Source organism: Hemiscyllium ocellatum, chromosome 19 (assembly GCF_020745735.1).
Source record: "Hemiscyllium ocellatum isolate sHemOce1 chromosome 19, sHemOce1.pat.X.cur, whole genome shotgun sequence".
NCBI lineage: Eukaryota > Metazoa > Chordata > Chondrichthyes > Orectolobiformes > Hemiscylliidae > Hemiscyllium > Hemiscyllium ocellatum.
Genome location: NC_083419.1, coordinates 29,217,587 through 29,232,568, shown reverse-complemented (window position 1 = coordinate 29,232,568; position 14,982 = coordinate 29,217,587). Strand labels below are relative to the sequence as shown.

The following is a 14,982-nucleotide window of genomic DNA, read 5'->3' as shown; positions in this document are numbered from 1 at the left end:
ATCATTTATGTATATCACAAACAACAGTGGCCACAGCACTGATTCCTGTGGAACACCACTGGTCACCTTTCTCCATTTCGAGAAACTCTCTTCAACTCCTACTCTGTCTCCTGTTGCTCAACCAGTTCTATATCCACCTAGCTAGAACATCCTGCACACCATGCTAGAACACACCTGAAAAAATAATCATAACACTGGCCAGAGAACTGGACAACTAATCCAGCACAAGGTTAGTATATGGTATGGGGTTATCTAAAGATAGAAAATCCATTTTAAAAAAGAAGTAACAAATCTTGTTTTTGACTTCAGGTCTGAAATTCATGGCTGTATCAATTATGATGCCTGTTGCTGCCAGCATAGAACAGCCCACAGCCATCACTAAAGCTGCTCTGATAGCAACCAACGCTATGCTTCTAAAAGACCATGAATCGAGTTAGTAGTCATAAATTGTAAGATGAATTTTATAGCATTATTTGCCAAAAACATTCTGTAAGGTTATCTAAACACTTCTGACATGTTGGATGCAAGATAGAATAATATTACAGTTTTGCCTTGAATGTGATTGTAGACAATGTATAACTATTTGATGGTAAGCTCTTGGTGCAAATCAGAATTTCTTGTACATTCACTTTAAAAAACAATTTAATACTCAGACACAGAGTACAACAGCTACAATACTGGCATCCACTTGACAATATAAGCAAATAAACCCAAGTACATTTAATGCCCCATCAGTCTATTCTCAAACATCAGAGTGATGAAGGAGTCATCCGCTGCGATATCAAACAGCACCTGCTTTGCAATTATCTGCTCAATGATGCTCAGTTTGGGTTCCACCAGAGCCAATCAGCTCCTGACCTTATTTCAACCTAAGCTCAAACACAAGAGCTGACTTCTAAAGGTGAGGCAAGAGTAACTGCCCTTGACATCAAGACAGCATTTGACTGAGTATGGTATCAAGGAGTCCTCATAAAACTAGACGTAATGAGAATATGGAGGAAAATTCTCCACTGGGGCAACACGGTGGCTCAGTGGTTGGCATTGCTGCCTCACAGCACCAGGGTCCCAGGTTCCATTCCAGCCTCGGGCGACTGTCTGTGTGGAGTTGGCACATTCTCCCAGTGTCTGAGTGGGTTTCCTCCAGGTGCTCTGGTTTCCTCCCACAGTCCAAAGATGTGCAGGTCAGGTGAATTGGCCATGCTAAATTGTCCATAGTGTTAGGTGCATTAGTCAGAGGGAAATGGGTCTGGGTGGGTTGCTCTTCAGAAGGTCAGTATGGACTGGTTGGGCCAAAGGGCCTGTTTCCACACTGTAGGGAATCTAGTCTAATCTAAAAAGGTGTTCAGAAGTGATTTTGTGATGTTAAAACATACAAGGCCAAGGAATGGAAAATGGGAGGAGGATAATCAAGCAGTTGTTTCTGACAAGACCACTTACAAGGAGCCTGAGGGCTATCAAACAACCTGTACATCTGGCACAAAGGAAAATGATTGCGGTTGTTTGGGGTGGGGGGTCAGCCATCTCAGTTCCGCTCAGATCATCACTATATAAGATCAAGGGAACATCTTACACCCAAACATCTTCAGAGATACTTCATCAATGACCTTCCCTCCATCTTAAGGTCAGAAGAAGGAATGTTCGCTGATAACAGCATACCATTCAGCATCATTCATGATCTCTCAGATACTCACTCAGTCTGTAACCAAATGCAGCATTACCTGGACAATATCTAGGTTTCAGTTGATTACACAAATGCCAGGAAATAATCATTTCCAACAAGAGAATATCTAACCATTGCCTTTTTATATTTAAATAACATCACCACATTCTCAACAGTAATTAGGGATGGAAATGAAAGTAGACACAGCCAGCATCACTATATCCTATGAATAAATGTTTTTTAAAAATTAACCCTCCAAAAACATGAAAATCATTTCCTAAGATGTGTAAGCTTTTTAAAGCAAAATTAGTCATATGTCTACTTCAACTTTGATGTATATTCCCTGTTAGTACCAAATTTGGCACGTTTGAAGCCCGATTTAAAGAGATTAAAATGATCAGAGTCAAGTAATTGGATATCATCAGTTTCTATGAATCAAGCCATCAAATTTAATTATGAACATCTTACATTTTCAAATTGCACCCCCAAAGGATGAATACTGTTAAAAAAGTTGCTCAAAACTGATATCTAATATTCACCTGAATAATTAAAAGCAATTTAATGTTTAAAAAGGTTTAATTGCTTGTAAGGTTGGTCAAATTGTGGTAAAAAAAAGGCAAGGGAAGTAAATGAAGATGAGAAACTGTGTTTAAATTATTATAAAATTCCAGTTTTGATTTTAAATATCAAATGATAGTGAAAGAAAATCATTGCCATGCATGAAATGGGATGTAGAATCTGATATTTGCAGATGTTGTTTCTGGATGGCAACTACTGTACCACATTATAAACATGCAGTTACAATTCATGTTTGACAAACTAAGTAAGTAACTCCATTTAAAGAATTTATTTATTTAGTTTATACATACCTTGTCTCTGTTGTTAACACAAGTACATTATTCAGGTAATCTCTCATCCATGCAGACACACCCAGAACACACACTGACATCAGCTGTAAAATATGCATGTCTTTTATTTACTATTCTGTAGGCAAATATTTAAAATGGCACAGCAATTTCCTTTTGCTGAACAGGTTTTCCATTTTACCGCGCATCAGCTTTTAACCACAGGATATTTCTGTGCTACAAATATGCAGATACGATACTATAGTCAGACCTTTTCTTTTAAACAAAAATGGGGTCTGTATTTCAAGTAACATCAAGTATTGGTTCAAATTCATCATATAAAAATTAGGCTTTTGAAAATGGTGTTATGTTTTTTTCATATGGCTTAGATGTGGCTAAGTTATTATTTTTATGAAAATAAAAACTTGCATGATTTTTCAACATGAGAATTGAAGCAACAAATTGGTGCATGGCACACTCTCTCAAAGAGCAAAGATGATAATAACCAGACCAATTGTTTATGATGTTGGTTGAAGACTAATACTGGGCAGGACATCACAGGAAACTGCCCATACTCTTCTTCAAAATAATATCATAGGGTAGTTTTATGTACATCTTGGAGGTGGCTGGCAGGGGCTTGGGGGGAATAGATTGAGAATAATGCCACATATGACCACTGGCACCTCTGCGAATGCTGCATTGCAGTGTCAGTTTTGATTTTTGTGCTCCTGTAGTGGGCTTTGAACTTACTTATATCTGATTGTGGAAAACATTTAAAAAATGAGGTTGAATATATAAGATAACTTTCCACTTCCTTTTACCCATAATGATGCAGCTTTACCCATAATGATGCAGTGTAAAATTGTGTTAAGTTTTGTTATAAATATAATTGGAAATATTACTGAATATAGATGTAGAATACATCTAATAACAAGAACATTGGGAAGCATTAAAAATGTCAATCTGTGAAAAATATACAGTTACTGCCTTTGCTGTTTGAATTCATGCATTGCTAGATATCGGAGTGCATCTGGGAAATTTAACAAACAGTTAAATTCACAACTAACCTTAAAGGAGCCTGTTTGGGAGAGGTCACAGCACAGAAACAGATAAGTGGGTATTTTAAGCATGGACTTATAGTAAGTCTGCAGTCGTAAATAGGGCGGTTCTTTCTTAATTATATGTTTTGTTGAGATATGCCTCTTGATTAAATTTAAAATATAAACCATAAGTATTAATTTAACATGGAGCAATGTTTTGTAGAGGAATAAGACAGTGCTATTTTCTGGGTCTGCAGACTGAAAGAAGCAAAAATGGCTTTTAGTAGAGTGATATGCTCTTCTTGTCGATGTGGGAGTTTAGGGAAAGTTTACATGTTACTGAGGATTATATCTGCAATAAATGCCGCTGGTTACAAATCCTATCAGCTGGATTGGCTCAGTTGGAAAGACGGTTAAAGGCCATGAGAAATGTACAAGAGCAAGAGGATATGACAGATGTAGGTTATAGGAAGGGGGGAAAGTCGGAGATACAGTCACATAGATGGTAAGGTAAGAGAGGTAGGCAGGTAGTGCAGGAGTCTTCTGTGGCTATCCCCATTTCAAACGATGTTTTGGAAAATGTAGGGGGTGATGGATACTCAGTGGAATGTAGCACGAACAGCCAAGTTTCTGATATTGAGACTGGCTGTAATGCAATGAGGGGTACATCAGGTTCCAAGAGATTGACTGTGTTAGGGACTCTCTAGTCCGACATACATACAGACATTTCTGTGGCCAGTAGTGAAAAATCAGAATGGTGTGTTGCTTCCCTGGTGCTAGGATCAAGGATGTCTCAGAAAAAGTGCAGAATGTTCTCAAGGGGGAGAGGGGCCAGCAGGAGGTCTTTGTACACATTGGAACCAACAACACAGGAAGGGAAAAGGTTTTAAATCATTGGAGGCTCTTTTGGGGTAGACTGACCTATACAAGGTGGGGGGGGGGGGGGGGGGGGGGGGGGGGTGTGATTACTGGAACCCAGGGAGATAGTGAGGAAAGAGATCAATCTGAGACTGGCACAGTTGAGAACAAAGGCAAGTCAAACAGTCAGGGCAGGCAGGGACAAAGCAGAGAACAAGGTAGGATGATAAATTAAACTGTATTTATTTCAATGCAAGAGGCCTTACAGGGAAGGCAGATGAACTCAGGGCATGGTTAGGAACATGGGACTAGGATATCATAGCAATTACAGAAACATGGCTTAGGGATGTGCAGGATTGGCAGCTTAATGTTCCAGGATACAAATGCTACAGGAAGGACAGAAAGAGAAACAAGAGAGATGGGGGAGTGGCATTTTTGATAAGGGATAGCATTACAGATGTGCTGAGGGAGGATATTCCCCGAAATACATCCTGGGAAGTTATTTGGATGGAACTGAGTAACAAGAAAGGGGTGATCACCTTTTTCGGATTGTATTATACACCCCCTAATAGTAAGAGGGAAATTGAGAAACAAATTTGTAAGTTGATCTTGTTATCTGTAAGAATAATAGGGTGGTTATGGTAGGGGATTGTAAGTTTCCAAACATAGACTGGGACTGCCATAGTGTTAAGGGTTTAAATAGAGAGGAAGTTGTTAGGTGTATACAAGAAAGTTTCCTGATTCAGTATGTGGATGTACCCAGTAGAGAAGGTGCAAAACCTGACCTTCTCTTGGGAAATAAGGCAGGGCAGGTGACCGAGATGTCAGTGGAGGAGCACTTTGAGGCCAGTGACCTTAATTCTATTAGTTTTAAAATAGTGATGAAAAAGAATAGACCAGATCTAAAAGGTGAAGTTGGAGAAAGACCAAGCTTTCAAAAGCTGATTGGGTTCAGATATTCGCTGGTAAAGGGAAGGCTGAAAAATGGGAAGCCTTCAGAAATGAGGTAACGAGAATCTAGAGAAAGTATATTCCTGTCAGGGTGAAAGGAAAGGCTGGTAGGTGTAGGGAACGCTGGATGACTAGCAAAATTGAGGGTTTGCTTAAGAAACAGAAGTAAGCATATGTCAGGTATAGACAGGATAGATTGAGTGAATCCTTAGAAGAGTATAAACGCAGTAGGAGTATACGTAAGAGGAAAATCAGGAGGGCAAAAAGGGGACATGAGATAGCCTTGGCAAATAGAGTTAAGAGAATTCAAAGGGTTTTTATAAATACAAGAAGGACAAAAGGATAACTAGGGAGAGAATAGGGCCCCTCAAAGATTAACAAGGCAGCCTTTGTGTGGAGCCACAGTTGATGGGAGAGATACTAAACGAGTATTTTGCATCAGTATTTACTGTGGAAAAGAACATGGAAGATACAGAATGTAGTGAAATAGGTGGTGACATATGGAAAAATGCCCATATTACAGAGGAGGAAGTGCTGGATGTCTTGAAATGCATAAAAGTGGATAAATCCCTGGGATCTGATCAGGTGTACCCTAGAACTCTGTGGGAAGCTAGAGAAGTGATTGCTGGACCTCTTACTGACATATTTGTATCATCAATAGTCACAGGTGAGGTGCCGGAAGACTGGAGGTTGGTTAACGTGGTGCCACTGTTTCAGAAAGGTGGTAAGGACAAGCCAGGGAATTATACATCAGTGAGCTTGACATCGCTGATGGGCAAGTTGTTTGAAGGAATCCTGAGGGACAGGATGTACATGTATTTGGAAAGGCAAGGACTGATTGGGAAATCATGTCTCACAAACTTGATTGAGTTTTTTTGAAGAAGTAACAAAGAGGATTAATGAGGGCAGAGCAGTAGATGTGATCTATATGGACTTCAGTAAGGTGTTTGACAAGGTTCCCCATGGGAGACTGGTTAGTAAGGTTAGATCTCATGGAATAAAGGGAGAACTAGCCATTTGGATACAGAACTGGCTCAAAGGTAGAAGACACAGGCTGGTGGCGGAGGATTGCTTTTCAGACTGGAGGCCTGTGACCAGTGGAGTGCCACAAGGATCAGTGCTGGGTCCACTACTTTTCATCATGTATATAAATGATTTGGATGTGAGCATAAAAAGTATAGTTATTACGTTTGCAGATGACACCAAAATCAGAGGTGTAGTGGACAGCAAAGAAGGTTACCTCAGATTAGGATGGAATCTTGATCAGATGTGTCAATGGGCTGGGAAGTGGCAGATGGAGTTTAATCTAGTTCAACGTGAGGTGCTGCATTTTTGGAAAGCAATTTTAGCAGGACTTATACACTTAATGGTAAGGTCCTAGGGAGTGTTGCTGAACAAAGAGACCTTGGAGTGCAGGTTCATAGCTCCTGGAAAGTGGAGTCGTAGGTAGATAAGATAGTGAAGCACATTTGATATGCTGTCCTTTCTTGGTCAGAGTATTGAGTACAGGAGTTGGGAGATCATGCTGCAGCTGTACAGGACATTGGTTAGGCCACTGTTGGAATAGTGAGCGCAATTTTGGTCTCCTTCCTATCGGAAAGATGTTGTAAAACTTGAAAGGGTTCAGAAAAGATTGACAAGGATGTTGCCAGGGTTGGAGGATTTGAGCTATAGAGAGGGGTTGAATAGGCTAGGGGTGTTTTCTCTGGAGCATCGGAGGCTGAGGGGTGTCCTTATAGAGGTTTATAAAATCATGAGAGGCATGGATAGGATAAATACACAAAGTCTTTTCCATGGGATGGGGAGTCCAGAACGAGGGGACATGGGTTTAGGGTGAGAGGGGAGAGACCTAAGGAGCAACCTTTTCACGCATGTATGGAATGAGCTGCCAGAGGAAATGGAAGAGGCTGGTACAATTGCAACATTTAAAAGGGGTGTGTGAATAGGAAGGGTTTGGAGGCACATGGATCGGATGCTGGCAGGTGGGACTAGATTGGGTTGGGATATCTGGTCGGCATGGACAGCTTGGACCAAAGGGTCTGTTTCCATGCTGTACATCTCTATGACTCTAAAACTCTGTTGATGACTAACAAATATACTCATGATCTGTCATAGGTATCAGCAAATTTTTTACACTGTTATGCAGATTAGGGAGCACTTCTAAACACATTGTGAAACCTAATCCTAAAATTCTTTTACTTTCTGAACCAGAATGTTGAGAATCTACATCAAATTAGAAACTATTGTTTTGATAAAGCTGTTGTGATATCCTTTGGAAATACAACTTCTCCAATCAATTCAAACAGAGTGGATTGAAGCCCCATTGTTATAATAAGTCCTTTTGATGCATCATGTAAAGTTGTGCAAATATGAAAATTAACTGAGAATAATGCATAGCATTTTATTTGTTCCAAATTACATACAATGCTATTAAGGATTATTGACCATGGTATCAGGACACCACAAAAATTAACCATAATGTAAATAACAAGTGTGCTCTGTCCACATATTGATGAGATAGCTATCAACAGGTCACTAAAAGTAGCAGAAACAAATATTTCCCTCAGGAACATCCAAAGTTCAAGCAAAGGAATCAATTCGTTCAATATTGGTGAAAAAAGATTGTAGTAGCAGTGTTGCAATCTTACTAACACTTAGTTTAGAGAGCTAAATCGCAATTGTTTAGCTGGGAGTTGCGAGCAAGAGTGAACAAGTCAGGTTTTGTTTCATACTCACCCAGAAAAGAAAATTTATCGCATAAAGGGAGCAGCGTAGACATTTCACAGAATCTTCTCTGGCCATTCTGAAAGAAGGTCGAGGGTTGACCCCATGATTCTGTTTCACAAACAGGCCATTCCACTTGAAAAGAGTCAGAAGTAAAATGTCACAAAATGAAACGGGCGACAATACAGAACAATCTCACCGCCTGTCTGCTCACTACCTTGATCCAAGAGTTAAATTCGGACATATCTCACTGTTCAACGACCCAGCAATATAAAAACGGCAAAGATCTAAATTAATGTCATTAGTATTTACGTACGTGAGTTATATTAAAAAAGTGATTCTTTTAGGCTCACTTCTCAGTTAAAATAAACTTCGCTGCGCTTAAAGTTTGGATCAGAATTAAAATCCACGTCCACCTTGATTTACGGGTTAAGTTTAGACGTAAACTAATCAACTGTCAACTTTTGGAAACTGACCAATTTGTTCCTGTCTTGTCCTCCAGTATTTCGATTCTCCAGCGCATTCTAACCCGCTGTTTCACTCACTGCACACTCAGTCTGAAATTCTCTGCTAACTTTGTAGGGGTTTAAAAAAAACACGGTGCCGTTGGTCGATACATTCGATTGCTTAATACATCGCGACAGGGCGATTACCAAACATCCCAGGTTACGGGTTAATGGATAATCTTAGCAAACGTTCACCAGTGAGGACCAAGTCTATGCCTCGCCACCCAACTCTCTGTCGGGATGCAGGAATCAGCAAATATCACAATATCTACACCGTTGTATTATTAAGCAATACCACAGGTACAAACTCGAACTCGGTGCCATAGCTACCAACTCTTGCAGTCCCACAGGTGTACTCATTGCCAACACTTTGGCAAACTCTGTGCCGCTCAGTGACACTCATCTCAAACTCTGTCCCTGAGGCACGGTCAGAATACTCGTGGCACCAAGTCTCAAGTGCCACAGGAAGTTTCAGTGTGACAGATGCACTCACAGTGCTATAGCTACAACCTCAAGGCTACAATAATCAGTATTAAATCATTCAACCGAATGAAATGGCCCGAGATGCTTCTGGGAAACAGATACAAAAGGAATGACATCATATATATATACACACACGGAGATGGCCATAAGTTTGGTCAAATGAGGGAAGATTTTTAAAGGAGTATCTCAAAAAAGAGAAGTGAGATGGAGAGTCTTCGAAGATTAGAGTTTAGAGTCTGGGGAGCTAAAGTCAGGAGAACCAATATGGAAGAATTAAAAATTAGGATGCTCAAGAAATCAGAATTAGAGAGAAACAGGCGTCTCGGAGGATTGTCGGGTTGGAGGACGCTATAGAGGTAAGAAAGTGACGGTCATGGAGGTATTTGAAAACAAGGGTGAGAACATTAAAATTGAACAGTCACTTAACCAAGAGCCAGCGAACACACAGACTGATTAATTAACAGCATTTGGTGCAAGTTAGGCACTGGCATCAGAGTATCGGATAATCACAAAATTCAAAGTGAAAGAATGTGGGAGACGAGACCTGATTTTGTTTTCTTTTGTATAATGTTCAAGTCTGGATGTAACAAAGATATAAATGCAAGCTTCAGCAACAACTGAGGCGAGAGAGGGAGATGGAATGTCATTGATTGGAAAGGTGGTGTGGATAAGATGATCGAAAGCTTGGGGTCAAATACCACACAAAGATTATGACCAGCTTGATTCAGCCTCAGGTAGCCACGCGGGAGAGAGATTGATGGCGAGCAAGTAAAAGCCTACTGGGAACCAGATACGGATTGCCTCAGACTACCAATACTTAACTGGAGGAAGTGTATGCTCATCCAGTACTGGATGCCAGATAAGCAGCCTGATAATTCGGATAATGTAGTGGACTGAGTTAAAAATCACAACACCAGCTTATAGTCCAACAGGTTTATTTGGAAATACTGTACTAGTTTTCGGAACGCTGCTCCTCCATCAGGTAGCTACTTTACCTGAAAGCTAGTACTTCCAAATAAATCTGTTGGACTATAACCTGATGTTGTATGATTTTTAACTTTGATAATTCGGAGACCGTGGAAGATCGGGGCAGCTGGTGAAACTGAATGTGTTCAGCAACACGTGGAACTGAGTGTGTTTTCACATGATGCCAGATGAGAACAAAATAGGAGGGTTCAAGCATGGGCTCTCGGGGGGGGGGGGGGGGGGAGGCAGAGGTAATTGAAAGAATGGGAAGAGAAGGACTGATGGCGATAAATAAGAATGGAATCAGGTCAGTTCAGACAGTCACATGGTGGGAGCAGCTGTGTCAAAGGCAGGTACAACTCAGTGTCATAGAATAAACTCTCATTGCTACTGGTTCAAACTCATAGTGCTAAAGATGAAGTTAAAATGCCATAGTTACAACCAACAGTGTGAAAGGTACAAACTCACATTACCATAGATACAAACGTAAACCTACCAAAGGTACATCCTCATACTGTCACACATTGCCGGAGAGACAAGCGCAGAGTCACCAATTATTTTAATCCATGCGCTAATGCAAAACAAAAAAATTATTTTTTTAAAAAAGGAAAGAGCTCGCAGTTCGAACTAAAGTAGAAAGTGAAAAGTGAGTGTAACAGCGCCAGTCTCCCCGCCCCGAGCAGCGCGATTTTACAGTTACTCCGGAAGCTCCCGGCAACATTTCTGTCAACAGCGAACCTCCAACTGCTTACACGCTTTGCTGCCGGAGTACATGCCTATCGCAGAGCAATCTCCGGATCCCTCCTCACAATCTCACTCCACTTCCCAAACTCTTTGACAGAAAGGGTGGCCCACACACACACACTGCGCATGCGCCACGTCCTCAGCTCTTCCCCCTCCCAGAACCAGAGGGCTGTCCCCAGGTCTGACAGTCCCACAGACTGCTGTTTGATGCAGGGTTGGACCCGCAGCACAGACTGCAAGGCTCTGCAAATCACTGCAAGGTTTCCAACCAAGCCACCTCGCCAATTTGACAGAGAATAAAGCTTCAACATACCTTGACCCTTTCAGAAAATTGGCTATATCTCAAAATAATACTCGCTGACCTCCTGAATTTCATTGTCCCATCAGCATTTGGAGTGGACAGCAAATGGTGGCCGGTCCCACATTCCCCCGAAAGAATAAAGTTGGAATTCCTATCTGTAAAACAAAGTTTTCCCACTTGCAACCCACAGTAAAGAATCCATCCCTGAAACAACAAGAAACAGTATTCGGGATGTGGGAGGTGCAATGGGATGGTGATGGGAGACGATATATTTCTAACAGCTTTTTATCATTCCAAATGTTTTATGTACACGATATCAATGCACAAATAAAACTACTGATAACAATGTACTTATGGTACATTATCATTTGGGCTTGATTTCATTTGAAGGTGAGTACAAAGGTACATTTAAAAGTGGTTAAATGCTTTACACGGTTTAAGTAACTCAAAATGACATTATGATTCACAATGCAATAATTTTACTGCCACATTGTTGGCACATGTTTTACTGCAAGTGACTGGAAAATCACCGAAAATGTATATATTTTAATATAATATTAATGGTTTGCTGTTTCCAACCTCTTTGTGTTTCTTCTGTTTTTTTTAATTAAAATGTTTTGATTGACTTTAAGTAACAAACAAATAAAGGCATCAAAAAGTAAATAGATCAATCGTTCTTCCTATCCCTTTAAATTTTATCAGAGTGTAAACAATAAATGGAATAATTACCTTACAAGTAGGAATGTTCCGAGCGTTCCTTATATTGCCAGTTTATACAAACCTTGGTGAAAGGAAACAAACCAGTCCAACACGAGGTGATTGTCGAGGATTTGTTTGATATGTATTTACTAGTTAGAGAGGAGGTAAATTCACTAAGAAACAGCAATAGCTCTTTCACCAGTGGTTGTTTTCTGTGGATGGGGAGATTTTTGTTAACATTGTTGAAGGTGCAAATTTCCTCTTCAATACCACTCAAATTTTGTGGGTGGCACAGTGGTTAGCACTGCTGCCTCACAGTGCCAGAGACCCGAGTTCAATTCCCGCCTCAGGCGACTGACTGTGTGGAGCTTGCACATTCTCCCTGTGTCTGCGTGGGTTTCCACCTGGTGCTCCGGTTTCCTCCCACAATCCAAAGATGTGCAGGTTAGGTGAATTGGCCATGCTAAATTGCCTGTAGTGTTAGGTGTAGGGGTATGGGTGGGTTGCGCTTTGGCAGGTCGGTGTGGACTTGTTGAGCCCAAGGGCCTGTTTCCACACTGTAGGTAATCTAATCATGTTGTTTAAGGTTCAGTTTTTCAATATTCTTCATTTTGTCTCTCTAGTACTGTATGGCACTTTTTTTTCTTCATTTAATCGCTGGTTTAATGTTTATCTTCAGTCTTGTGTCTTTATGCAAACCGAAAGCTAACATTTTTGATTTATTCGTTCATGGGATGAGCGCATCACTGTCTAGGCAGCGCTTATTGCCCATCCTCATTTAAGAGTCAACCATGTTTCTGTCAGTCGAAAGTCATATGTCAGCCAGACCAGGATGGCAGCTTCCTCCACTAAAGGACATGAGTGAACCAGATGGATTTTTCTAACAGTTGGCAATGGATTCACTGTCATCATTAGATTCTTAATTATAGATATTTGTTGAATTCAAATTCCACTATCTGCCGTGGTTGGATTCAAACCTGGGTCCCCAGAACGTTATCTTTTATTCTGAATTAACAGTCCAGTGATAACACCACTAGGCCATTGCCTCCCCATATTCAGCAAACAACGTCTTAAAAGATTCCCTGAAAATCTCTGACTTTGCTTGAAAGCACAATATGTCAGTCAGACTACTTCCCATAGTTATTTATGAATTATTTTTCTGATAAAAATGGAAAATCCTGTATAAATTGCTCAAAAGGACAAAAGAATAAAAGAGAAGTACAGCACAGGAATAGGCCCTTTGGCCCTCCAAGCCTGTGTCGATCATCATGCCTAACTAAACTGAGAAATAAAATCTTCTGCCCTTATTCAGTCCATATCCCTCTATTCCCTCCATATTCATGTAATCATCAGATGCCTCTTAAGAGTTGCCAAGTTATCAGCTTCCCCCACCTCTTCTGGCAGTGCGTTTCCAGGCTCATTTCACTCTCTGCGTGAAAAACTTCTCTCACACATTTCCCTTAAACATCCCCAGCTCACCTTGAACCTGTGTCCCCTTGTAATTGAAGCTTTAACCCTGGGAAAAAGACTCTTACTATCCATCCTATCTATGCCTCACAATTTTGTAGACCTCTATCAGGTCTCTTCTCAGTCACTATTTTTCCAGTGAAAACAATTCTAGTCTTCTGAACTTTTCCTCATTGCCAATGGCCTCAAGACAAGGCCACATCCTGATGAACTTCTCTGCATTCTCCAAAGCTTTCAAGTCCTTCTGGTAGTGTGGTGACCAAAACTGCACACGAACTGCACTCCAAATGTGGCCTAATAAGTGTTTTATATAGCTGCAACATGGTTTGTCAACTCTTGTACCCTGTGCTGTGGACAATGAAGGCAATCATGCCATATGCCTTCTTAATCACCTTGGCCACCTGTGTTGCCACTTTTAGGGAACTGTGGAGCTGCACACCCAGATCTGTTTGTATGTTAATGTTCCTAAGGGTTCTGTCATTTACAGTATAATTCACACCTAAATTTGATCTTCCAAAATGCATCATCTTGCATTTGTCTGGATTATACTCCATGTGCCATTTCTGTGTTCAAGTCGCCAATCCATCTATATCCTGTTGTATCCTTTCACAATCGTCGGCACTATCAGCAACTCCACTGATCTTTGTGTCATCTGCAAATTTACAATCAGACCCCCCCCCCCCACCCCCACATTTTCCTCCAGATCATTTATATATACTACAAACAACAGAGGACCTAAGACTGATCTCTGTGGATCACCACTAGTTACCAGTCTCCATTCTGAAAAACACCCTTCCACTACTACCGCTGCAAATATGTTGCTGGTCAAAGCACAGCAGGCCAGGCAGCATCTCAGGAATAGAGAATTCGACGTTTCGAGCATAAGCCCTTCATCAGGCTTATGCTCGAAACGTCGAATTCTCTATTCCTGAGATGCTGCCTGGCCTGCTGTGCTTTGACCAGCAACACATTTGCAGCTGTGATCTCCAGCATCTGCAGACCTCATTTTTTACTCTTCCACTACTACCGTCTGTTTTTTGTGACCAAGCCAGTTTTGTATCCATCCAGCCAGCCCTGCCCCAAATCCCATGTGCTTTTAGTTTTTGTACAATCTTCCATGTGGGACTTCATCAAATGCCTTACTAAAGTCCACATAAACTACTTCCACAGCCCTCCCCTCATCAATTATCTTTGTCACCTCTTCAAAAAATTCAATCAGTTGGTGACACATGACCACGCCCGTACAAAACCATGCTGACTGTCACTAATTAGTCCATTTTATTCCAAACTGGCATGTATCTTCCCCCTCAGCATCTTCTCCATACACTTCCTCACCATAGATGTCAGGCGCATCAGCCTATAATTTCCTGGATTATCCCTGCTTCCTTTCTTAAACAAGGGCACAGCATTGGCTAATCCCCAGGCCTCTGGAACCTGCCCCAGCTATTTCTTCCCTTGCCTCTCGCATTAACCTGGATAGATCTCATCAGTCTTGGGAACTTGTCTAGCTTAATGCAATTTAGGATACTCAAAACTTCCATACGCACACACTCATCCCTGACCTCAACATCAGACATGGCCTTCTCCTTTGTGAACAGTAATACAAGGTATTCATTTAGGATCCCTCTAACTTTCTGTGACTCCACACATAACTTCCCTCTATTGTCCTTGAATGTATCTACTCTTTCCCTTGCTACCCTCTTTCTTCTAATTTATGCATAAAAAGCCTTGAGAATTC

General features: G+C 41.0%; 1 protein-coding gene across 3 annotated transcripts in view; it reads right to left on the bottom strand.

Moving 5' to 3' along the window:
• The window catches only part of tspan12 (tetraspanin 12), a 48,654-nt gene extending 37,779 nt beyond the window's left edge, over nt 1-10,875 (bottom strand). The window contains exons 1-4 of one of the 3 annotated variants that reach the window (XM_060839333.1): nt 10,786-10,836; nt 10,530-10,604; nt 8,091-8,213; nt 2,530-2,612 (exon numbers count right to left, since the gene is read on the bottom strand). In XM_060839333.1, coding sequence (XP_060695316.1) covers nt 2,530-2,612; nt 8,091-8,156 — 149 coding nt within the window. In that variant the 5' untranslated portion in view covers nt 8,157-8,213; nt 10,530-10,604; nt 10,786-10,836. Of the gene's footprint in view, nt 1-2,529; nt 2,613-8,090; nt 8,214-10,529; nt 10,699-10,785 lie in introns of those variants that run through there. The other 2 variants (XM_060839332.1, XM_060839334.1) reach the window with 2 other exon arrangements.
• Nucleotides 10,876-14,982: the final 4,107 nt, after the last annotated feature.